The 27395-nt window shown below is 42.5% G+C and overlaps 1 protein-coding gene and 1 pseudogene across 1 annotated transcript; both read left to right on the top strand.

Annotated features, from left to right (window-relative positions):
- LOC129841469 (zinc finger protein 329-like) lies at positions 1-3580 on the top strand. Its single transcript, XM_055909751.1, has 3 exons — positions 1-283; positions 736-866; positions 1064-3580. Exons 1-3 carry the CDS (start codon positions 1-3, stop codon positions 2180-2182), a joined length of 1533 nt encoding a protein of 510 aa, XP_055765726.1. The 3' UTR covers positions 2183-3580.
- On the top strand, positions 1147-27332 carry LOC129841432 (neurotrophin receptor-interacting factor homolog; annotated as a pseudogene).
- The last annotated feature ends 63 nt before the right edge of the window (positions 27333-27395 follow it).

Raw genomic sequence — 27395 nt, 5'->3', positions numbered from 1 at the left:
ATGGCCAATTGTGTGGTTTTTCACACTCAACTAGCCTCCATTATGGAGGTGCTAGCGAATGCAGCCGTGGCAGAGATTTGTAAACTCGTAGACGGCGACTATGCAGTGTTTCGTCTGGAAATAACTCAAAGACAAAAAGAAAACAGGGCATTGCAGAGAAAACTACAGCTACTAGAAGTGAAGGTGGCACGGGAGCGCGCAGAGAGGACAACGCGAGAGCGCGTCCTCGCCAGTCGTCCCAGTAGTGCCAAGATCCTCGACCGATACAGAGGAATGGCAAGAGGTACAGTTTTTAACCACATTGGGTTAAACACTTCGTCAGTTTTTGGATTGTCTGAAATAGCTCCCCTGATTACTTAACTATCTTGCACAAAGACATCATATTCTTACCAGATTCTTCATGTATGAATGTCCTATGACCAACTCATTGAAAACAATGATGCAACTCAAATCAACTCATGTCACATGCACCTAATACAACAGGCGTAGACTTTACCGTGAACTGCTTACTTATGAGCCCTTTCCCCAACAATGCAGTTAAAGTAAATAGTAGCACAATATAACAATAATGAGGCTATATATGCATGTGACATATCGATCTATAAATAGAATATCAAAAAGTTATTTAAAGTGTTATCTTACATCCTTCTAGACAGTGTCAATGGTGTATAATATACCATTTGAGCATTGACAGTAGCTAACCTAACCACCTCTTTCCCCCAATCACTCTCTCAGGTGAAGGACATCTCACTGGAAGCCACAAGAGCTTTGTGAAGCCAGCGGGACACAATAGATGGAGAGAGAACCAACCAATCACTGTTGATGAGGGGAGTGGAACCTCAACCCAGCACGTTATCGTGATAGAGGTTAGTGTAATAGTGTTGCGTAAAATATTACCGTTACTTTGTGAATCAAATGTGGCAGGTTTATTTCAGAAAGGCGCCCCCTCAGCTATTCACTTGATTACATTGTCATTTATTTGCCATAGGGGAGCTTGTGAGACTTCCTTACGACATTGTTATTCAACTCATGAACCGATAATAGCCTCCTCTCTTCTTGTCAGTCTGCAGATGCAGAGGCTGCAGGTCCTGGGGTCAAGCAGGAGAGGACTAAAGGAGAGAAGGAGCCACAGCACAGCAGAGACATCCAGACTGGAGTGCCCCCTGTAGCCACGGAGTACCCCACCTCCGCCCCAGCACCATCCAGGACCCGACACAGCATCACGGAGGTCAGTGGAACGTCGAACACCGTCCTCAAGTCAGAGACAGACACGGAGACATTAACTGCAACACACAGGCTCTTACACACAGGATCTGACCACAGATCAGACCCAGAGAGACTTGGGCTGGGGCCATTGGGCTGTCCTTCTCCCGGTTCAGAGTACTTACCAGTATTTCACCAGAGCAAGAAGACGGTTCATTCCTGTGGAGGCGGTGATGGTGACACGTTAGACACTGGTGTTGATGTTCCATCTTGTTCTTACGCTACAGAGATGGACTATGACAACATGCCCTTGGGTTTAGACACACAGGCTGATCTGTCAAGAGGGGACTGGAACCATTACACTAGTAGTCTATACTCTGAAGGGTCCCTAGATAAGAAAGGGGAGGTTATAGTCATAGATGAAGTGACTGTGAAAGTGGAGGGCGACTCTCCTCTGACCTTGAATGCAGACAAGACTCACTTAGGGGAAGGACACACACAAGGCAGAGATTTCTTAGATTACAGGGAAAGCTTAGAGACAAATCCAAATGTCGCGGCCCATTCCCCTTTACACACGCTCAGGGATCGTGACCCAATGTCCACGTTGATGGGGCCTTCCGATTCACAGGGCTGCGTCCTTTTCGATCAGGTATTGAACTCAAAAGACCAAAGGGCAGAGGGGAGGGGAGGGGGAGCAACATCAAACAATAGTAAAGATAAACGGTTCCTCTGCATGTTCTGTAACAAAGGCTTCAGCTGCCTCCAGAAGGTGGAGATCCACCAGAGGGTCCACACAGGGGTGAAACCCTTCAGCTGTACCCAGTGTCACATGCGTTTCGCTGAGGCTGGCAATCTGAAAAGGCACCAGAGGGTCCACACAGGGGAGAAACCCTTCAGCTGTACCCAGTGTCATATGCGCTTCTCCCACTCGTCCAGCATGAAGAGGCACCGGAGGGTCCACACAGGGGAGAAATATTAAAGCTGCTCCGAGGGACAACCTTTCTTACACATCAGAACTACCTGAAGATGCACCTTCAGGTTCACATGGGTGAAAGGCTGTTCACCTCTACGCAATGTGGGAAGAGGTTCTCAGAGAGGAGCTACCTCAGGATACACCAGCAGATAAACCATTCCACTAAATAACTTCTGATCAAACCCTGCATTAAAGACAAAGATACATTTTCAGTATTGTCAGCAGAAAAGATCCACAGATGCATTTGGAATGACGAGAGTGACAGATTTCAGTGTTCAATATTCTTGGGTAGAATATTGCATCCAGACATTGTGATATATAAGGCATATTTAAACCTAAAAAGTCTGTTACATAGTGTAGGCTATATGATGTATATTACTTCCATTCAACTACTTCATTTTTTCCCCAAGACAATTGTAATGAGAACATGATTGCTCTTTATAAAGTTTAGGGCTGTTCCCGACTGAATTTTTTTTTTTTTAAGTTAGTCGACCGAGTGCTCTGTTCTTTCGACAATCGATTGGTAGACATTTTTTACATGTATTTTTTCATACATAGTGTTTTAATAAAATCAACTGTATGCACTGAGATTGTGTGATGCTTTAAAGGAGAATTGCACCTGCTGATTTGGCCTTGTTTTTTGCCTTGCTCCTCAAGAAATGCTGGTGGTCATGACAGAAGCCAAATGTGAGTTGGCTTGGGGGTGTGGTTTGATGCGGGTGTTTGTTTGTCCTTGCCACCACCAAAACACACCCCTCTGTCAGAACCCTGCCCACAGCTGTTTTCCCCCCACTCAGTTTCAACAAACAAACCTCCTGCAAATTGAGCTCAATAACTACAGGCAGATATAGAGACGCTTTGAATAGATCAGCAGCCTGAAGAGTAACATGAGATGAATGAAATTGCAAAATCTATGTATATATTCTGAACTAAGTGTTTTGATAACTTTCAGATGTAGTCACAGGTCCATGTAGAATAAACAACACTTCACATAATACCAGAAGCAGTGTTCTGCTGATATAGCAATGTGAACCTTTCATCTTTTGTCATTCCCAGCCGATACAAATACTGTGCCTATCTGCATTTTGTCTGGTGGTATTGGGGCTACCTTAGCAAACATGGCTGAGTGGCCATACATTCCTGTGTGGTGTCCTGTTCACAACAGGAGTTCCCTGATCCTGGTGCAGAATATACAGGGTTTCTCCCTCCACATCTTGTTTGATACTTTATTTTTTATTTAATTAAATGGTAAAAGTTGTCTAGTAAAATGTTAAAGCCGAGTGCCAGGTCTTTCTCCATTCAGAGACATCAGTATCAAGCCCGTCTGTCAGTCTGGACTTCATCTTGCAAGTCTCCATGTGCTGCCTCCATACATGTTTCTATGAACACATACATACATACATACATACATACATACATACATACATACATACATACATACATACATACATACATACATAGTCACTGTTCTATTACCACTGGCCGTTACAAGGATAGATAATATCTGATACACAAACGGGTACTATGTTGAAGTTTGAACAAGTCAGACTAAACCTACCTAATTCTGTTCTCCCTATTGACAACTGTTGGTGAGCAGGCTGGAGGTGAGGTCTTTTCTACAGCCCCATTGATGGGTAGAGCAGCATAGAGCAGCTCCTGGCCCCTCAAAGGTACTGGTGGGTCACACACAGAGCACTGATTACATTATAGATGGCGGTTCTAAATAGCCTGGTCCTGGTGGAACCACCCGGATCGCTTTGTTCACCTTTCTACAGATATCATCAAAAGTGAAGTGAAATAGAATGGCAAAAAAGATCAGGCTGGATCCACCAGGCTAGGTTATGTCCTGCACATTATATGCAACAAATAATGTCAGTTTAAATAAAATGTTTCATAATTGGGTTATTTGTACATTATGATGAGCCTGTGAAAGCTGTTGCCATCGACAGGTGAAGATTGCTGGCCAGGTATTTGCCAACATGCTAGCTATATTTTAAAGACTTGTTACTGACTTTGAACACTTGTCAAACTACTTCACTGCCTGTTCATTGATTATTTGGTGACTGAAAAACTTAAGGTACATGTGGTTCTCAGCAACTTGAACCAGCACTGAAATGTAAGCAATGGGGTTAATGTCTTTCCCCTCTCTGCTATTTTCCTCAGGTTGAAGCACATCCCTAACACCCAGACAGATGTCAAGAACTTGGGAACCTCCCAGCCACCAGGATAATCATCTTGTTTAGGGGGTTTATTCACAAGGTTAGATAGAGAATAACATGGGTGGATCTATTTCTATCATGCAGAATTGTAGCTAAACTTGTAACTTGGGAAGCTCATTCAATAATACAGACATGGGTGATTTCTAGGCCAGGTGACAACTGTGTACAAGTGTTTGTTCAATTTAGACCACAATTAGTTAAATGAGGTGTTAGTGAAGTGCTGGAACAAAAACCTGTACACTCCTGTGTAAATAACCTATGGCTGTCATGACTTAAACTGCATAAATAGTTACCATTTTATTTTGTTAATATATGCAGGTTTGTCATATGATTTCCAGGAGCCTGGTGGAGATGGATACAACCATACTCCAAGGCATGCCATTTCTCTGCAACCAGCAGGAACATGGAGCACTCCATGTAAGTCATGCATGCATACACATAGATACCCTATGCACCATAAACCTGTCAACTCCTGGAGTAACTCCCTGTCAGAGAGACTGATTAGAGGGTTTTGCCAGAGGCCCTGGGCCAATGGGAGGTCAGGCATGAGGGCTTAGGGGTCAGACGGAGTGAGAATGAAGTTACAGACATGAAGATACAACTTGAACCACAGAGTAAGGCTACCTTCAAACGTAAATACATGAAACACTTATCTGTTTGGTGGGGTAAAATGCTGTTTTACCACCTGAAATGCAATAACTAAAACATGGAAAAACAAGACCAGTCAGTAAGTTGGCTAATTAAACACTCACACACCAGCCAAATGATACCCAACCAATACAGCATTTTTTCAGTCACCAATTAATCAATAAACAGGCAGTGAAATTAAGTAGTTTGACAAGTGTTCCAAAGTAACACATCTTTAAAACATTGGTAGCCAATATCGTTTTTATTTTCTATAAACCTAGCTCGGGGCGAGGGGACAACGTAAAGTTATACTGTTACAATGGCATGTATATCAACTTTACCAATCAGCTGGTTAACTAGCAAATATATTCGGTTTGCCCTCGCATTTAATGCTGCCTGATAAAGCTTGCCATAGTAAAGCTAGGATGAATGTCAGAGGCCAGATAACTAACCCTAGCGGCTGTCAATGCAATGGCTAGTCTGGAGTTCGTCTGAAATGTACCATTTTATTTCCCATGATAAGCAAACTGTCATGCCTTTTCACAACAACAACGACAAAAAAATCGATGTACACAGATAAGAAACTATTACCTTCAAATAGATCATTTTGGTTTTATTTACTTCATCCTCTCTTGTTCAAATGGGTAGCAACTTCCTGAGATTTGATTGATGGAACAATCTAGCCAATGGTTAGGCAGCTGTGGTTCTGGCAAAGGGAACTGATTGGTCAGGAGTAAAAGGTCCTGTCCCCAGAGCTGCACAAATCGAATTTGTACTTGCGAAATCTCTTTCTACAAATTTACAGAACTTTCTACAAGTTTACAAATCTCGTTAACGTGTCAACAGTAACAGAACGCGCAGATTCAAAATCTGCAAGTGTATTTTTGATTCACAGCAGAATATTCATACTCGTAAAAGGATTTGTAATCATTCTGAAAATAAATTATACTTACAACTCTTATTGAACGTATTCAAATTTACAAATGTAAACGTTACAAGTTTGAGACATGCTTGCGAAATTAAATGACACATGTGCAAATCGTACTTGCAACCACGAAATTCAAAATGCAAACTCACGTACTTCTGTCATCATTGAAATCCCATACACATTGCCACAAAATAATTGATTTACTCAGCCACACAAGTCAAACACTTAAAGTTGGCTGTATTTATACTGATATACGTCATCATGTCACTGTGTTCATTAATGCACTAACTGACCAAAACATGCTCAAATCAAGTCTCTCTTAAAATCCTCCCCCAGTCTCCCTTTTACCACATTTAACACCCGATTTACTTAACAAAAGGTACATCTCAATAAGTGGACTTTCCTCTTTTGTTCTCTATTGCTCCTCAAGCAAAGGGGGGGCTAATGACATCACATTTGACCATCAGGCAAACTATTGAGCAGTTGTGTCTAAAAAAACACTATTTTTCTCAAAACATATGTTTTACCCTTTAGCGTGTGTGTACTTTACTGTATTTATACTTGGAACATCGTTTTTCAACAGGAAATGTTTTTAAAACATCTCTGGAGGACTGCTCAAACGCGTATCTATCATCTGTGGTATGGGACCTTTACAAACAGTCCTTGACTTCAAGCTGTTTACAGTAAATGGCCTGAAGGCTTCCGGTCTTGTGATGACTGGGTTGAAATATTAAACATGAACTAAAGTGCACCTGTACTTGATATTCCAGAATGACTGGTCTCCACAAACTGTGTCAGTGTACAGCATTCTAATGTCTGTTTAAGAGGGTAATTAACCACATACCCTTCATTAACCCATTAACTTGTCATTTGAAACAGGATTGTAAATACCTGCTTTTAGAGAGACAGTAAACTTAGGCAGTTGAATATTTACGTTACTGTGGTGATGTAAGCCTAGATGGAATAAAGTCATTATATAATTGTTATATTCTAGCTAAAACACTGTTCTTTCTAAGCAAGTCTTCTCAGATTCAAAGATACTGCGCATAAAAGGTCGTGATTTGTTGTTGATTTCTATTATGAATATTTCTGTGGTGGAGACACAATGGCTGTGCAATTTGTCTAATTTGTAATGTAATTAGCATTACCGTAGTTCAAAGAGCAGCACGCACTCTTTTTTTCATTTAATCACGCCCCAAGACGCCCGCCAATGAAATCATTTTTCGTCTGTGTGGATGGGAAGTAAACAGTGACCAAGAACAATTTTCACGATTGTGTTTTTATTATTGTTATTTGGACATTTATTAATACAGGACTTGGTTGATAGATAGTACGTTATTTAGGCAACGCTAGATAGCTTCTAACGTTAGCTAGCTAACAACAATGGCTATGGGTTTTCACACTCAAATGGCCTCCATTATGGAGGTGCTAGCGAATGCAGCCGTGGCAGAGATCTGTAAACTCGTAGACGACGACTATGCAGTGTTTCGTTTGGAAATTTCTCAAAGCCAAAATGAAAACAGGGCATTGCGGAGGAAACTACAGCTACTAGAATTGAAGGTGGCACGGGAGCGCGCAGAGAGGACAATCAGAGAACGCGTCCTCGTCAGTAGTGACAAGATCCTCGACCGATACAGAGGAATGGCAAGAGGTACATTTTGACCCGTTCCCCTCTGCGCATGTTTGGATAGTAAGCTAAGTTGTAATCAGGGGAATTACTGCAATCTTTCAATAAGTTATGAGAAGTGTTACCTAACAGACCGTGTCAATAGTGTACAATTGAGCATTGACAGTACCTAACCACCTCTTTTCCCCCAATCACTCAGGTGAAGGACATCTCAGTGGAGGCTACAGGAGCTTTGTGAAGCCAGCGGCACACAATACATGGCGTGATGACCAACAAATCACTGTTGATGAGGGGAGTGGATCCTCAACCCAGCACGTTATCGTGATAGAGGTTAGTGTAATAGAATTACATACAAATTACAGTACATCAAATGTGTCCAGTTTTATTTCAGAAAGACTCCCCTCAGCTATTCACTTACTTACATGCAACATCCTCATTTATCTGCCATAGGGGAGCTTGTGAGACTTCCTTAAGACATTGTTATCCAATTACTCATGTACTGACAATAACCTCTTTCTTGTGTCAGTCTGCAGATGCAGAGGCTGCAGGTTATGGCGAATCGTCTCTGGTCAAGCAGGAGAGGACTGAAGCAGAGGACCCACAACACAGCAGAGACATTCAGACTGGAGCAACGTCTGGAGTGGCGCCCCCTGTAACCACAGAGGACCTATCCACCGCCACTGCGCCTCAGCCCAGGACCCGACACAGCATTACGGAGGTCAGTGGAATGCCAAACGCCATCCTCAAGTCAGAGACAGAGACTGTAACACAAAGGCTTTTACACGCAGTACCTGACTCCAGGTCAGACCCAGAGAGACTGGGGTTGGGGAGACTGGGCTGTCCACCTGCTCCTGGCTCAGAGTATTTACTTTACGGTAACCCGAGCCCGAAGACTGTTCATTCCCATCGGGACTCAGGTGACGCGTTAGAGACTGGCAGTGATCCGTCTTGTTCTTACACTACAGAGATGGACCCTGGCAACATGCCCTTGGGTTTAGAAACACACACTGACCTGTCTAGAGGGGACTGGAACCGGTACAGTAGTAGTGTATACTCTGAAGGGTGCCTAGATAAGAAAGAGGAAGGTCTGGTCATAGATGAAGTGGCTGTGAAAGTGGAGGGCGACGTTCCTCCCACATGGAATGCAGATAATCACCTAGGAGACAGACACTCACAGGGCAGAGATTTCTTAGATTGCAACGAAAGCTTAGAGACAAATCCAAATGTTGCGACCCACTCCCCTTTACACGTGTTCAGGGATTGCGACCCAGTGTGTACGTTGATGAGGCATTCCGACTCAGACAGCCGTGTCCTTTTCAATCAGATATTGAACTCAAATGACAGGGCTAGAGCCCAGGCTCAGGGAGGGGGAGCAATATCAGGCAGTAGTAAAGAAAAACGGTTCCTCTGCATGTTCTGTAACAAAGGTTTCAGCAGCCCCCAGAAGGTGGAGATCCACCAGAGGGTCCACACAGGGGTGAAACCCTTCAGCTGTACCAAGTGTCACATGTGCTTTGCCCAGGCTAGTGACCTGAAGAGACACCAGAAGGTCCACACAGGGGAGAAACCGTTTGGCTGCCACCTGTGCCGGGCCAGTTTCTCCCACTCGTTCAACCTGAAGAGGCACCAGAAGGTCCACACAGGGGAGAACCCTACAGCTGCCCCCAGTGTGAGAAGAGGTTCTCCCACCAGCTGAAGATGCACCTGGGATAGAGGCCGTTCACCTTTACGCACTGTGGGAAGAGGTTCTCAGAGAGGAGCAACCTCAGGATACACCTGCATAAAGACCCCTTTTGCCCTCAGAACAGCCACAATTCTTCAGGCCATGGACTCTACAATGTGTCAAAAGCGGTCCACAGGAATGCTGGCCCATGTTGACTCCAATGCTTCCCACAGTTGTGTCGAGTTGGCTGGATGTCATTTGGGTGGTGGAACATTCTTGATACACATGTAAACTGTTGAGTGAGATAAACCCAGCAGCGTTGCAGTTCTTGACATTCAAACCGATGCGCCTGGCACCTACAACCATACCCCATTCAAAGGCACTTAAATCTTTTGTCTTGCCTGGTCTCCCTCTGAATGACACACATACACAATCCATGTCTGAAGGCTTAAAAATCCTTCTTTAACCTTATTCTCCCCTTCATCTACACTGATTTGGAATGGATTTAAAATAATTGCGTCATGTATAATGGAAACGGCAGATATAGCAGACATTTTCTAGAGATTGACAACACGTTTATCCATTCGACCGGTGGATTTTTCTTCTGTCTAATTTTCTTTGTGACAAATTAGGACGTAAACTGTTTTTCAAAATAAATTGCAGAATAATTTTGAAGGTACGCAGGGCACGTGATGGCACCGTGTAACAATAAAGCTCCACTCCACATTTAATTCTAAATGCCAACTGCTTGCAAAATCAATTTTTCAACTGTAAAAATGTTTCTTTGCAGAACAAGGATTGTCCTGAATTTCAAGAGCGCCTGAATTGTTTCAACTTGCTTTTCTGGTTGGCTGCAAGTTTCACCATCCAATTATTTCAGATCGACAGGAGTGCACGTTTCACCATGGCACAGAACATGGCGATACATTGGCACTTGAGAGTTATTAGTATATGGAAAATTTGAGTCAATTATTGCATTCTATCCATAGACTACCTGAGACATGAAACCGATAGGTGGGAGGGCATACAGGCTGTTGCCAATTTATGAATGCGCAATTTGCCTAAATGAGTAATGGAAACACTTAAACCACTACATTTTTATTTGACACTATAGGTTCTTGCGATGTTTAATATTTTTTTTTTTTTTAAACAGGTATGACATCATTACGTCCAGGTGTTTCCATTTATCTATCTTGTGTCAATGAAGACGCACCCTAGCAGGCAATTGTTGCATTTATTTTCTATGCTAACGTTCTGAATGTCGACAAAAAATTTACTGGACAAGTTAATGAAAACACTAGCTAGGTCACGGAAAGGACAGGTGTTCCTAATGTGTGTACACTCGGTGCATAAGCCTAAAGTCTGTTACATATTGTGTTTGTACTGTGTAGGCTATATGATGTTCACAAGTGCCTGTTTCATTACTTCCATTCAACTACTTTAAACTGCATTCAGAAAGAAAATAATATTACGTTTATGCAAGTCTTTAGTTGAGACGGGCATGTGTGGTTTTCATGTGGTTTATTTCAAACTTGTTCATGTTTAATAAACAGTTGGACTTTTCATTTTAAGACTTTCATTGAGACTCTTTAGTATACATCACCTCTGATCCCACCCTATTCTACATATAACCAATATACACTTACTAAATATACCCACACACTAACAAACATCTACTGTACACGTCAAAATAGTTTTGTCAAGATTTTATGACTTTTGACTTATCATACCTGACAAAATTTTAACAACAATGAAGTCCATCTACAGTATAGGACTCAAACGTAGTGGGGATGGGTAAACACTTTGGATCAATACTTGCAAACACGTGTATAAAGTACTTATATAAAAATACTTTAAAGTAATACTTTTTGTTGGTATCTGTATTTTACTATTTATATTTGTCTACTTTTACTTGACTACTTTTACCTCACTACATTCCTAAAGAAAATGATGTACTTCTACTCCATAGAGTTCCCCTGGCACTCAAAAGTACTCGTTATATTTTGAATGCTTAGCAGGACAAGAAAATGGTCCAATTCACACACTTATCAAGAGAACATCCAAATATAATTTTATTGGTCACATACACATGGTTAGCAGATGTTAATGCGAGTGTAGCAAAATGGTTGTGCTTTTATTTCCGACAGTGCAGTAATATCTAACAAGTAATCTAACAAATTCACAACGACTAACAAATTCACAACGACTACCTTATACACACAAATATAAAGGGATGAATATGTACATATAAATATATGGATGAGCGATGGCTGTGCGGCATAGGCAAGATGCAGTAGATGGAATAGAATACAGTATATTCACATATGAGATGAGTAATGTAGGATATGTAGACATTATTAAAGTGGCGTTATTTAAAGTGATTAGTGATACCTTTTATTAAAGTGGCAAGAGATTTGAGTCTATGTTGGCAGCAGCCACTCTGTTAGTGATGGCTGTGTGAGAGAAGCTGTTTTTCAGTCTCGGTCACAGCTTTGATGCACCTGTACTGAACTCACCTTCTGGATGGTAGCGGGGTGAACAGGCAGTGGCTCGGGTGGTGGTTGCCCTTGATCTTTTTGGCCTTCCTGTGACATTGGGTGCTGTAGGTTTTCCCCCGGTTGTGCAGACCGCACCACCCTCTGGAGAGCGTTGCAGTTGTGGGCGGCGCAGTTGCCGTACCAGGCGGTGATACAGCCCCACAGGATACTCTCGATTGTGCATCTGTAACAGTTAGTGTGGTCATTCCTACTGCCTCTGATCTGGCGGACTTACTAAACACAAATGCTTAATTTATTTTTTATTTTATTTCACCTTTATTTAACCAGGTAGGCTAGTTGAGAACAAGTTCTCATTTGCAACTGCGACCAGGCCAAGGTAAAGCAAAGCAGTTCGACGCATACAACAACACAGACTTACACATGGAATAAACAAACATACAATCAATAATACAGTAGAAAAATCTATATACAGCATGTGCAAATGAGGTAGGATAAGAGAGGTAAGGCAATAAATAGGCCATGGTGGCAAATTAATTACAATATAGCAATTAAACACTGGAATGGTAGGATGTGCAGAAGATGAATGTGCAAGTTGAGATACTGGGGTGCAAAGGAGCAAGATGAATAAATGCAGTATGGGGATGAGGTAGATTGGATGGGCTATTTACAGATGAGCTATGTGCAGTGATCTGTGAGCTGCTCTGACAGCTGGTGCTTAAAGCTAGTGAGGGAGGTACGAGTCTCCAGCTTCAGAGATTTTTGCAGTTCGTTCCAGTCATTGGTAGCAGAGAACTGGAAGGAGAGGCGGCCAAAGGAAGTATTGGCTTTGGAGGTGACCAGTGAAATACACCTCCTGGAGCTCGTGCTACGGGTGGGTGCTGCTATTGTGACCAGTGAGCTAAGGCGGGGCTTTACCTAGCAGAGATTTGTAGATGACATGGAGACAGTGGGTTTGGCGACGAGTATGAAGCGAGGGCCAGCCAACGAGAGCATACAGGTCGCAGTGGTGGGTAGTATAGTGTCCTCTGTCTCTGTGTGGATGAACCAGTGAGAGCTGGTCAAACTTTTAGCTTTTTGCCATTCTCAGTGCAGGTGGTACATAAAGCCCTGAAATCCTTAGATCAGAGAAAGCCTGCAGGTCCTGATCTTTTGGATCCCTGCTTTTTAAATCTGGCAGCTGATTTCATAGCTGAACAACTTAAATATCTGTTCAAACTAACCCTCGAATCTAATGAAAATCTGGAAATCAGCATTTGTCCTACCACTTTTAAAAGGGGGAGATCCAACTCTTAAATAATTATAGGCCAATCTCAAAGCTGTCACCCCTGGTGAAAATACTTGAAACCCTTGTGAGTGAACAGCTAAAAGAGTATTTATTTACTAACTATATTTTATCAATGTACCAATCAGACTTCAGGAAGAAGCATAGCACAATTACAGCAGCCATGAAGGTTTTAAATGATATCACTGAAGCCCTTGACAAAAAACAGCAATGTGTCTCACTTTTTAGTGATCTCTCTAAGGCTTTTGATACAGTTGATCATGCTATACTAAGGCAGAGATTGTCGAGTGTAGGTCTTTCAGAGCATGCAGTTGCATGGTTTGCTAACTATCTGTCTGATAGAACTCAGTGCACTCAATGTGATGGGCTTATGTCTGTTAAATTGTCTGTCTTTAATGGTGTGCCCCAAGGCTCTGTACTTGGTCCTCTCTTATTCACTATTTATATAAATGATTTAGACAAAAATGTTCAAAATGCGTAACTTAATTTTTATGCTGATACTGTTATTTACTGTTGTGCCTTGTCTCTCACAAAAGATTTCCAGAACTTGCCAACTGCTTTCTATACTGTTCAACATACCTTGTGTCAATTGAAGCTTATCCTCAATTCTGAAAAAACTAAACTAATGGTGTTTTCTAAAGCAAGAAATAGACCTCTGAACCTTTCACCTATTACTACCTGTCAGGGAAAGGAGATTGAGGTTGTAACCTCATATAAATATCTTGGAATTTTAATTCTTTTAAATTGCATATTCAACAACTTACAAAAAAATTGAGGCTGAAATTGGGATTTTATTTCAGGAATAAGGCCTGTTTTTCTTTTGAAGCCAGAAGGAGGCTAGTATCAGCTACATTTATGCCTTTACTAGACTATGTGGATATTTTATATATGAATGCTTCCGCTCAGTGTTTGAGATCAATTGACACCCTTTACCATTGCACTTTGAGATTTATTTAAAACTGCAAAACCCTTACGCACCACTGCACTTTGTATACCAGGGTTGGCTGGCCTTCTCTAGTCACTCGTAGGCTCAGTCAGTCACTGGTATATTTTTATTTCTAAAGCCATTTTGGGTTTACTACCTTTTTATTTGGGCATTTTAATTGCTCAGAAATGTGGTGGGCTTTATCCTTCGTTCGCTGGACTTTATCCTGCTAACTGTTCCAAGTGTCCGAACTGAATTTGGTAAAAGGGCTTTTATGTCCTCTGCGCCATCGTCTTGGAATGCCTTACAAAATACTTTTAAACTGGAAGAACTTGTCCCGATTGGTATTTTTAAATCACTGATGAATGATCTTGAGACTGATTCCCTGACCTGTCAATGTTTTTAATTTGCTGTTTTTGATTTTTGTTATACTCTTGGGAATTCTATGGTTTTTACTAGATTACTTGAAATACGACATGTTGTTTGTCTTTAATTTTTGTAATGACTTGGTGCTGCCTATCTTGGCCAGGACGCTCTTGAAAAAGAGATTTTAAATCTCAATGAGCCCTTCCTGGTTAAATAAAGGTTAAATAAATAAATACAAGTATTTGGGGCTTTGGTGACAAAACGGATGGCACTGTGATAGACTGCATCCAATTTGTTGAGTAGAGTGTTGGAGGCTATTTTGTAAATGACATTAACGAAGTCGAGGATCGGTAGGATGGTCAGTTTTACAAGGGTATGTTTGGCAGCATGAGTGAAGGATGCTTTGTTGCGAAATAGGAAGCCGATTCTAGATTTAATTTTGGATTGGAGATGCTTAATGTGAGTCTGGAAGGAGAGTTTACAGTCTAACCAGACACCTAGGTATTTGTAGTTGTCCACATATTTTAAGTCAGAACCGTTCAGAGTAGTGATGCTGACGGGCGGGCAGGTGCGGGCAGCAATCATTTAAGAGCAGTTGGAGGCCACAGAAGGAGAGTTGTATGGCATTGAAGCTCATCTGGAGGTTAGTTAAGTGTCCAACGAAGGGCCAGAGGTATACAGAATGGTGTTGTCTGCGTAGAGGTGGATCAAAGAATCACCAGCAGTGAGAGCGACATCATTGATGTATACAGAGAAGAGAGTCGGCCCGAGAATTGAACCCTGTGGCCCCCCCATAGACTGCCAGAGGTCCGGACAACAGGCCCTCCGATTTGACATACTGAACTCTATCGGAGAAGTAGTTGGTGAACCAAGCGAGGCAATCATTTGAGAAACCAAGGCTGTTGAGTCTGCCAATAAGAATGTTGTGATTGACAGAGTCGAAAGCCTTAGCCAGGTCGATGAATACGACTGCACAGTAATGTCTCTTATCAATGGCGGTTATGATATCGTTTAGGACCTTGAGCGTGGCTGAGGTGCACCCATGACCAGCTCTGAAACCAGATTGCATAGCGAAGGTACGGTGAGATTCGAAATGGTCGGTAATCTGTTTGTTAACTTGGCTTTCAAAGATCTTAGAAAGGCAGGGTAGAATAGATATAGGTCTGTAGCAGTTTGGGTCTACAGTGTCAACCCCTTTGAAGAGGGGGATGACCGCGGCAGCTTTCCAATCTATGGGAATCTCAGAAGATACGAAAGAGAGGTTGAACAGGCAAGTAATAGGGGTTGCAATAATTTCAGCAGATAATTTTAGAGGGTCCAGATTGTCTAGCCCGGCTGATTTGAAGGGGTCCAGATTTTGCAGCTCTTTCAGAAAATCAGCTATTTGGGTGAAGGAGAAGTGGGGGAGGTTTGGGCGATTTGCTGTGAGGAGCGCAGGGCTGTTGACCGGGGTAGCGGTAGCCAGGTGGAAAGCATGGCCAGCTGTAGAAAAATGCTTATTGAAACGTTCAATTATTGTGGATTTATTGGTAGTGACAGTGTTTCCTAGCCTCAGTGCAGTGGGCAGCTGGGAGGAGGTGCTCTTATTTTCCATGGACTTTAGTGTCCCAGAACTGTTTTGAGTTTGTACTACAGGATGCAAATTTCTGTTTGAAAAAGCTAGCCTTATCTTTCCTAACTTCCCTGAAAAGTTGCATATCACGGGGGCTATTCGATGCTAATACAGAACGCCACAGGATGTTTTTGTGCTGCTGGTCAAGGGCAGACAGGTCTGGAGTGAACCAAGGGCTATATCTATTCCTAGTTCTACATTTTTTGAATGGAGCATGCTTATTTAAGATGGTGAGGAAGGCACTTTTAAAGAATAACCAGGCATCCTCTACTGACGGGATGAGGTCAATGTCATTCCAGGATACCCAGGCCAGGTCGATTAGAAGGTGTTTTAGGGAGCGTTTGACAGTGATGAGGGGTGGTCGTTTGACCTTGGTTGAAAACAGCAGAGGTTTATTTGGAGGGCGAGTTAGTTAGGATGATATCTATGAGGGTGCCCGTGTTTACAGATTTGGGGTTGTACCTGGTAGGTTCATTGATAATTTGTGTGAGATTGAGGGCATCAAGCTTAGATTGTAGGATGGCCGGGGTGTTAAGCATGTCCCAGTTTAGGTCACCTAGCAGCACGATAAATGGGGGGCAATCAATTCACATATGGTGTCCAGGCCACAGCTGGGGGCAGAGGGTGGTCTATAGCAAGCGACAACGGTGAGAGACTTGTTTCTGGAAAAGTAAATTTTTTAGAAGTAGAAGCTCAAATTGTTTTGGTTCAGACCTGGATAGTAAGACAGAACTCTGCAGGCTATGTCTGCAGTAGATTGCAACACCGCCCCCTTTGGCAGTTCTATCTTGGCGGAAAATGTTATAATTAGGGATTTCAGTTTTTTTTTAAACATTTTTTTATTTATTTTTTTATAAATTTTAACCCCTTTTCTCCCCAATTTTCGTGGTATCCAATCGCTAGTAATTACTATCTTGTCTCATCGCTACAACTCCCGTACGGGCTCGGGAGAGACGAAGGTCGAAAGCCACGCGTCCTCCGAAGCACAACCCAACCAAGCCGCACTGCTTCTTTAACACAGCGCGCCTCCAACCCGGAAGCCAGCCACACCAATGTGTCGGAGGAAACACCGTGCACCTGGCCCCCTTGGTTAGCGCGCACTGCGCCCGGCCCGCCACAGGAGTCGCTGGAGCGCGATGAGACAAGGATATCCCTACCGGCCAAACCCTCCCTACCCCGGACGACGCTAGCCCAATTGTGTGTCGCCCCACGGACCTCCCGGTCGCGGCCGGCTGCGACAGAGCCTGGGCGCGAACCCAGAGACTCTGGTGGCGCAGTTAGCACTGCGATGCAGTACCCTAGACCACTGCGCCACCCGGGAGGCCCGATTTCAGGGTTTTTGGTGGTTTTCCTAAGCCAGGATTCAGACATGGCTAAGACATCCGGGTTGGCAGAATGTGCTAAAGCAATGAATAAAGCAAACTTAGGGAGTAGGCTTTTAATGTTAACATGCATGAATCCAAGGCTTTTACGGTTACAGAAGTCAACAAATGAGAGCACCTGGGGAGTAGGAGTGGAGCTAGGCACTGCAGGTCCTGGATTAACCTCTACATTACCAGAGGAGAAGTAGGATAAGGGTACGGCTAAAGGCTATAAGAACTGGCCGTCTAGCACGTTCGAAACAGAGAGTAAAGGGAGCAGGTTTCTGGGCACGATAGCATAGATTCAAGGCATAATGTACAGACAAAGGTATGGTAGGAAGAGAGTACATTGGAGGAAACCTAGGCATTGAGTAATAAACCAGGTGATGTCATCGCATATGTGGGAGGTGGAACTAAATGGTTGGTTAAGGCATATTGAGCAGGGATAGAGGCTCTACAGTGAAATAAGACAATAATCACTAACCAGGACAGTAATGGACAAGGCATATTGATATTAGGGAGAGGCATGCGTAGCCAAGTGATCGTATGGGTCCAGTGAGTAGTTGGGCTGGCTGGGGACTCGGCGATTCAGACAGTTAGCAGGCCGGGGCTGGCAAGCTAGCAGTTAGCAGGCCGGGGCTAGCAAGCTATCATAAGGGCCTTAGAGAGACGTCGCGATGGGGGAAAGTCTGTTTTTGCCTCCTCGTGCTGTGATGTCGATAGACCAGTCGTGGAATTAGTAGGGTTCCAAGTAGCAGAGTGGTCCAAGTCCAATTGGCAAAATGGGTATAGTGCTTCAAGAAACTGGCCAATGGATCAGCTAACAGTCCAATATGCTATACATAGCTAGCAGGCCGCGGTTAGCAGAATGGGCCTTCAGGGGACGTCACACCTGAGGGGCCTGTTGGGATCCTCGGGCAGATTATGTTGGTATTCCAGTCGTGAAGGATCGGCGGGGTTCCGTGCCCCGTCCGGCAGTAAAAGGGGTCCGGATATAGTAGCCGAGGAGTGGGCTTCAGGAGTAGCCCAGGAGCCCTAGCCGGGAGATGGGTTTAGCATAGGCTAGCTCCAGGCTAGTTGGTGCTTGCTCCGGGATGGAAACGTTAGCCAGGAGGAGTCAACCCGGGTTGCGGTTAGCTAACTGCCATGATCCAGATGAAAAGGTTGAGTTTGCGGTAGGAATCCGGGGATATGGAGAGGAAAAATAGGTCCGGTATGCTCTGGTTTGAAACGTGTTGTACGAACTGGCGAGAGCTTTCCGAGCTAAAGGTTAGCTGATGACCGCTATCAGTGGTTAGCTGGCTGATAGCTAGCTAGCTTCAGTTGAGGTATTCCAGTTCGGAGGTAAATAGAAATTCTTTAGAAAAAAAAAACAGATCCACACCCCATTGGGTGTGGCGGGTTGCAGGAGAGTATTTTGAAGTTGAGGTTTAGGAAAAATATTAAAAAGAATGCGAAGAAAAATATATAAAAAGATGTATACATAGGATGAGACAAGACAAAAACAAAGACATATGACTGCTATGCCATCTTGGAAAACTCGAGTAGTTTTCATTATAAATGATAAATCATTATAAATGATGTCTGAGTGTGTCCCTGGCTATCTGTAGATTTAAAAAATAATAGCATTGTTATTTGGTTTGCTTAATATAAGGAATTTGAAATTATTTATACTTGTACTTTTACTTTTGATACTTAAGTATATTTTTGCAGTTAAGTATATTTAAAACCAAATACTTTTAGACTTTTACTCAAGTAGAATCTTACCGGGTGACTCACTTTTATTTGGTAATTTTCTATTAAGGTATCTTTACATTTACTGAAGGATGAGTGTTGGGTATTTTTTACACCACTGTGCAAACATAAATCATTTAAATGGTTGCTTATCTGGCACAAAATACATATCAACCAATTAAAATCATCAGTATACTTGCACGTGACAGAATGCTAAATTGTAGTAGCTGGTCCCATAACATGGCACACGTTGGCCCTATGCTAACCTCAACGGGTAGCACTGATTTTATATCCTGGCACAAATTCTTAATCAGCCTATCAAAGACCTTAGACTTTATATCCACCAACCAATAGCATTTCATAAAATAGGTCAACCCTAGCAACTAGATGGATATTTTAAACCTTCAAATTCAAGGTTTACTTTTGTTCCGCTGGTCTGTAACAAAATGTTGGGTGCCAATATTGCATTGATGCATCCTTGACTAGGTTACCAGCTACTACTAATGTTAGACTACATTTTCACAGTTTTGGCATATATGACAAAATTCATGTTTTTGTTTCTGTTTCACACACACCTATCCACGAGGTCCTTACAACATAAGTTTATCATACATCGTAAACACATTTGTCAAATTTCAGTCATGTAGGCTACCATTATCACCATTACTTCTAGGCGGCACACTCTGCTAAAGCGGTTGACTCTAAATCAATAGTGCACTTTCACCATGAGCCCCTCCCGCATCAAGCTTTTTAGTTTAGGAAAAAACTGTTCACTGCCGGACCTTGATGTTAGATTCAAAACGCACGTGACGAAAGGGATGATTTATAATAATTCATATCCTATAAAACATTATAGGCCTGCCTGTAAGTGTAGCCTACATAAGAATATACTAATGACAGCCAAGTGTCATCCTACATTAAGACTGTCGATTAAACATCTTTAAAGGAACTGCAATACTGCCTCATGTAGGATGATAACGAGAATGCAACTTATAATCCTATTGTACACTAACGCTCATCCTCCCCGAGTCAAATGATGCCTCTGTAACCACGTTTCCATCCACAGTTTGAGTAAAGTCAGCTGTGATGATGGAAACAGGAAGTTTTGGTAAAATTGTATAATTGCAGACATTAATTTGTTCTTTCGTCATGGTGGGATGTTTTTGGGTTGGTAAATACCTTGCATGGTGGACTTTGCTTCAAAACAACTTTAAATGCATGCAAGTGATCATCAAAACTTAAGGTTTCAAGAGCTGACCCATTCCATCATCAGTGACATTAACATTTCAGAGTCATTTGAAATATAAATGATAATCATCTAACCTTCAACATTCGTGTCAGCTCCCTCATCGACTGCAGATTCTGCCATCTGGATCAGCTCCTGAAGTTCAGCTCCCTGAGTGGCCTTGCTTAGGGTCTTGCTTAGCATGAGGATCTTTTGCTTGAATGTAGTTGGCCACCTCTGCAAAAACTTAGGCTGATGTTCCCCCTCCAAACAGCAGCACAAAATCTTGTTCAATCTGAAACAAATAAGACAAAGACAAAACTTTAGTTTTGTGCAAGTCAATTTCTTTCTCACAAAACATTCCACTTTAACCTAACACAGTTTGAGTAAATCACCAGCCTACACATTAATTGAACTACTATTACTGGCCAACCTGAATTGGCATTTAGTGATTAAACACAATTTATACAACTTAACTTTTTTTTTTTTAAGTCTTGCATCCGGAAAGCGTAAAAATTTGGTTTGATGGTGGAGCATTTACTCGGTCGTGGGTCATCTTCTTCCTGTACTCAAAGGTCAATTTCATCTTCTGTTTGACTGTTTCTTCATCAGAAGAATGTTTCATACGAGAAATGGCCTCTCTGCACTGGTCTTCACTCAGGGTAGCCAAAGTGGATGGACTGGACTCCCTCTCAGCAGTTGGGCCTCCAGAGTATAATTGAGTGGGCAGTTTCTCTGGAGCCAAATTCCTCAACGGTTTTGATTCTATACCAGAGGTACTGTACCCTTCTCCACTATTAGGGTTGTAATAATGTTCCTTAAGAAAATGAACATGGTTACTAATCTTGAAAGAAAAAACAAATAACCAAGTCCCATTTGCTCCGATACCATACCAGAAGAATTAAACGTAGATGCCCTTTATCAATTGTAATGTATTCTTACATATCCATTTGCGGTGTAGGGATCTTTCAGGTTATGGGAATAAGGAGACAATTATTTGTGCAAACGTTTCTCACACTGAGCGGTGGTGATGTCCTGACAAGAATATAATAAACTAAATAAATGTACCTTTTTCAGGACCCGGTCTTTCAAAGATCATTTGTAAAAATCCAAATAACTTCACAGATCTTCATTGTAAAGGGTTTTGAATGAGCGGTATGGCTGGTGGCATTGTCATGCTGGAGGGTCATGTCAGGATGAGCCTGCGGGAAGGGTACCACGAGGGAGGAGGATGTCTTCCCTGTAACGCAGTGTTGAGATTGCCTGCAATGACAACAAGCTCAGTCTGATGATGCTGTGACACACTCCCCCAGACCATGACGGACCCTCCACCTCCAAATCGATCCCGCTCCAGAGTACAGGCCTCGGTGTAACGCTCATTCCTTCGACGATAAACGCAAATCCTACCATCACCTCTGGTGAGACAAAACCACGACCTGTCAGTGAAGAGCACTTTTTGCCAGTCCTGTCTGGTCCAGCGATGGTGTGTTTGTGCCCATAGGCGACGTTGTTGCCGGTGATGTCTGGTGAGGACCTGCCTTACAACAGGCCTACAAGCCCTCAGTCCAGCCTCTATTAGCCTATTGCGGACAGTCTGCACACTGATAGCGGGATTGTGCGTTCCTGGTGTAACTCGGGCAGTTGTTGTTGCCATCCTGTACCTGTCCCGCAGGTGTGATGTTTGGATGTACCGATCCTGTGCAGGTGTTACACGTGGTCTGCCACTGCGAGGATGATCAGCTGTCCATGCTGTCTCCTGTAGCGCTGTCTTAGGCGTCTCACAGTACGGATATTGCAATTTATTTCCCTGGCCACATCTGCAGTCCTCATGCCTCCTTGCAGTATGCCTAAGGCACGTTCATGCAGATGAGCAGGGACCCTGGGCATCTTTTTTGGGGTGTTTTTCAGAGTCAGTAGAAAGGCCTCTTTAGTGTTTTCATAACTGTGACCTTAATTGCCTACCGTCTGTAAGCTGTTAGTGTCTTAACGACCGTTCCACAGGTGCATGTTCAAACTTCTTAGGGCTAGGCGTCCCACTAGCATGCCATGCGATTGTTTGATGGCGCCCCACATCAAAATATTTTTCCACCGTAACAGGTTTCATAAATTCACAAATAGCGATTTAAATATTCACTTTTTGAAAATCTTTCTCTGATTTGTCATCCAAAGGGTCCCAGCTATAATATGTCGTGTCGTTTTGTTAGATAAAATCCTTCTTTATATCCCAAATAGTCTGGTTAGTTGGCACCATCGATTTGAGTAAGCCACTCGTTCAACATGCAGAGAAAGGAATCTGAAAATCTACCACTAAACTTTGTTTAAAGAAGTCAAAATATGTTTCTATTGACTCCTCCCGATACCCTAAAATGTAATATTTCATTCGGAAAGAAGTATGTTCAATAGGAAACCGATATTAGCAGGTGCGTCTTGTCTTCATTGCTCGACCAAACACGAATTTCCAAGAGTGTGTCCCTGTACTAAAACTAATTTCTTACTCGTTTTGGAAGTTACAAGCCTGAAACATTGAACATAGACTGCCGACACCCTGTGGGAGCCATAGGAATTGCATCCTGGGAGCTAGAATTCATCATTTCCCTATACTTTCCATTGGAAGCGCATGGGCTCTCAAAATTCATTCTGGTTGTTTTTTCTTTGGATTTTCTCCTAACATATCTATTGTGTTATAGCCTCTTACATTATTTTAACATTTCTACAATCATCAAAGTGTTTTCTTTCCAATGGTACCAATTATATGCATATCCTGGCTTCAGGGCCTGAGCAACAGGTAGTTGACTTTGGGCACGTCAGTCAGGCGGAAATTTAGAAAAAAAGACCCTAGCCCTAACAAGTTAATTGTTTATGGTTCATTGAACAAGCATGGGAAACAGTGTTTAAACCCTTTACAATGAAGATCTGTGAAGTTATTTGGATTTTTACAAATTATCTTTGAAAGACAGGATCCTGAAAAAGTTTAGTAAGCAGCTGAAATAAAGAGAACAAATTAACATGCTGAAATGAGACACAAGCCCATGGAACCACCACATGAAGCAGAGTTAACTGCGCAGGACAGGGGCGAGCTATCTCACAAAGACGTGCAAAAAGTGAAACGTTAGCTGCAACACACACAAAGTCAAAACTGTTCGACTTTTTATGTTACACTGAAGTCTGACAACCAAGTATTTAAATTAAAATAGCTAAATAAAATCAGTGAAATAACTGTTTAACACTCACCTTTGTGTAGAACAAATTAGGATTTTGTGTATCCAACAATGGCGTTGAGCAAAGAGGAAATTTGAGCGCAGAAATTGAATTTATGGGCAAGGTTGTGATTATGTTTACACTTACTGAGTAAAAGTCTACAACTAATAGAGTAAATTTTTACACCTTAGCAATTAACACCAGTTATCAGCACTGACACTAGGGGTCATTTGGCAGTGGCAGTTACTAAAACAACTCTATGGGAGTCGATCATTTTTGACACAGTGAATTTAACACGGGTGATTTTACGTGTACCTGCACTGTAAATGCCAGAGTAGGCACATTTGCTATTTACTGCAACAGTTAGTTTTGTCACAATCTGTAGAGTTGAAAAACTCAGGGTTGAAAACGTATTGAACTTTAGATTTTTATTAGGTATATGGAAACTTAAGCAAAAAAGTGTATTTTCTTTATACAGATTTTTTTTTAAATATTCGCATAAATCTGTCGCCAAATGGAAGGAAATGGAAACCTAGCTTGTGACAAAGCAGATGATTACAAAATTGCATATAAACATGTAGGCCTACATTTAAGTGTATGCGTATGACCATTTAAATAACCAATACAATATGATTATTTGCCAAAAGCAGTGTGTTTGTGCAAGGCTTAACGATTCATTCTTAATCTTCATTTTCAAGTTGTTGGCTGTATGCTACGTCCCTTTTCAACACACTAAGACAATACATGTAAGTCTACATTTCAAAGAGTGTGAAAAACTTGTGCGATTCGAACACTTGCCACAATTTGCAACAATTATGTGGACTAGGCAATTTACACCGAAAGCAATTTGACCAGTCAGTCAAATACACATGATAGTTGTTTTGATGATCAGAACGTGTGGTTGGAAGAACTTGTGCTAGGATAAGATCAGTGAGGTTAGCAGTGAGGTTAGGGCTAACCTCACTGTGTGCCATGTTGTCTGATGGGACCAGCTACAATTTAACGTTTCGTCACGATTTTAATTGGCTGATACATATTTTGTATCGGGGGACCCGTTTACATTTAAGTGGTTGCTTATGTTTGCAAGTATGGACCCTCCATGTTTAAAGTGTGTTTATTATCTGTGTGTATGTACCTGGGGGAGTGTATGTCTGTGTAATCTGTATCACCTGTCTCTTCCAGGAGGAGGAGGGTCCAGAGGTGCTGCTGTCGAAGGAGGAGGGATGTGTGGAGAGTCTGGGGAACCCTAAGGGGACCATGGTCATAGAGGACAACCAGACTACACCACCTCCTGAACCCACAGAGGAACCAGCTGAGCAGCACAGGACCACACACAGTCTCACTGAGGTGAGCCCACTATGAATTAACATCTTAATGGTACTAGGTCAGGGCCTGTCCACAAAGTAGGAGTGCTGATCTAAGATCAGTTTGGTCATCAAAATGAATAAGACTATATAGACAGGTGCGGGACCTGCTCCTCAATTAGCACTTCTACTCTGAGATAGTTTGTGGTTACAAGCCCAGGTCTTGATTAATTTGGTCTTAAGTTTTGGACCATGCCTTTCAATTATCAAAAGATGAATTAAAGTGTCAAGTAATCAAATCAACTAACATGTTTGCATAATAATCATAGCAATCCCTCATTGCCCAATCAGAATATGCTCCATAGCAGGGTGCTCATATCAGATTTCTTAATCCAACATCCTCTCACTCTGTATCTCTTACAGTCAGTAGACATGGAGGATGGGAAGAATGAGCTGCTGGTTGTCAAAGAGGAGACAATAGAAGATGAACCAGAGAGCATTGACCTGCTGAGTGGACTAAAGATGGGGGAGCAAGGTAAGAGAGAAATGCATATAGCCTGCATATAGTAATAGATCTTCAATGGGAATAGTGATGCACCTGGCTATTGTTTTTTCTCCATTCATGAAATTAAATGAATACACCTTATGTTTATACACAAAAACACGTATTATAATGTATGAACTTGACCAGGTAATTGACAAATTCCATATATAGAGTTTTCTCTGCCATGTTTATGAATTAGATTTTGTAACCTCTTCCTGCAGGTGGTTGGCAGGAGGCTAACAGAGGAGACTGGGCAACCATCTTGGGTTCACAGACTGGTATAGCCAAGAGCCCAGGGGACGCCATCACCGAGCAGGCCAGGACAAGAGGCGACATAGTGAATGTTAGTGGATGGGACAGCGTCCTCAATTCTGGGCTGGGGAACAACACTGTTAACCACAACCAGAAACAGACAGGGGAACACAAAACAAAATCTGAATTTAGTATCCATGACAATAGACTGGCTGAGACCAGGGCAAGGCGTAGCTTTGGTCTGCGGGGACAAGGAGGTGTATATATGCAGCAGGAGAGAACAGATACAGACTCGGCTAGCGATGCTCCATCCTGCTCCTATAGTTGTGATTCAGAGAGACTGATGGCACCTCACGTTAACACCCTAACAGATGCTGCCTTCAGCCTGCCTTCTATGGGATCTATCAACTGGAACATGGACCCTGAGACAACACAGACACTCCCTGGCCTTCATCCTCCTCACACTCTCCTAATGTTAAACCAGACATCAGACAATGCTAGTGCCTCAACAGCAAATGGCTACACAAGCCCATTGACAAATGACAGTAGTAGTAACACTATCGGTAGATCTGGTAGCAAAGAGAAGCGCTTCCCGTGTTCGTTCTGTGGGAAAGCCTTTAGTTTCTCTAAACAGATGGAGATCCACCAGAGGATACACACGGGAGAGAAACCGTTTGGCTGCCACCTGTGCCGGGCCAGTTTTTCACACTTGTCCAGCCTGAAGAGGCACCAGAGAGTTCACACAGGGGAGAAACTTTTCAGCTGCGTCCTGTGCAGGGCCAGTTTTTCACACTCCTCCAGCCTGAAGAGGCACCAGAGGGTCCACACAGGGGAGAAGCCTTACACCTGCTCTCAGTGTGAAAAGAGGTTCTCCCACCAGCACCATCTCAAGATGCACCTGAAAGTCCACACGGGAGAGGACATTCACCAGTTCGCACTGCGGGAAGAGGTTCTTAGAGAGGAGCTACCTGACAATACACCAGCAGAAAATGCACACGCCCCATGAATAGTGTATGTACTAGTTTGTTTGTAGTTAATTCTGCTGGTTTTGGATGTCGTTGGGAACTGGATGAGGTGAACTGAGGAAAGAATGAGTATGATGAGGCAGAGGAGATGGTATGATGGTGTAAAAATGATTATCCGATGGAAAGTGACAACTTTGTCCTGTTTGATGCTGGTGTTTTATCAGGAAATTTTAGTGCCTTAATGAATGTTTTCTTGACATTAAGTAGTGGCGATGTTGAACCTTTTTCAAAGCATTCTAAAAAATAATTTTATCAAAGCAAACCTTTTTCAAAGCGTTCTAAAATTAATTTATCAAAGCGAGGATACCAGATTTACAGAAAAGTGTTACCATAGTGAGAAGTTATTCTATAATACTTGTCACATGTATACTTTTGTGCAATAAAAGTACTGACCATTTTGTTGAAATTAAATAGAAAATTGAATCTGTGCTGACTGACTTGATTATTTTTTTATCATTGCAGGGACGGAGTTTCCCTTATTTCAGTCAATCCAAAACATTCTTGAATCAACACATGGATTTTTTAAAATAATAAACTCCAATGGCTCCATATATTTAGGTACTTGAATCACGTTGTTAGAAATGGGCTTGATTGTGGTTAACATTTTATGTAATGTTTCTGTGTGTACAGTAGAGTTTTATATAAACCATTATGCTTTTCTGTTCCATATGTGTTTTACAGTCGGCAGTCCATGAGGACCTGCTGATATCTGATATTGCTGGTGGGAGAGACTGGACCTCTGAAGCGGCTGGTCAGAAACCCTGGCACCAAATCGGACCGAAGCGCGAGGGACAGACTCCTGGTCGTCATCAGAGAGACGGAGGCTCCA

This window comes from Salvelinus fontinalis, chromosome 42 (assembly GCF_029448725.1).
Source record: "Salvelinus fontinalis isolate EN_2023a chromosome 42, ASM2944872v1, whole genome shotgun sequence".
In the NCBI taxonomy this organism is placed as follows: Eukaryota; Metazoa; Chordata; class Actinopteri; order Salmoniformes; family Salmonidae; genus Salvelinus; species Salvelinus fontinalis.
Note: the sequence above shows the minus strand (reverse complement) of the source record. Positions and strands in the feature narration are given on the sequence as shown.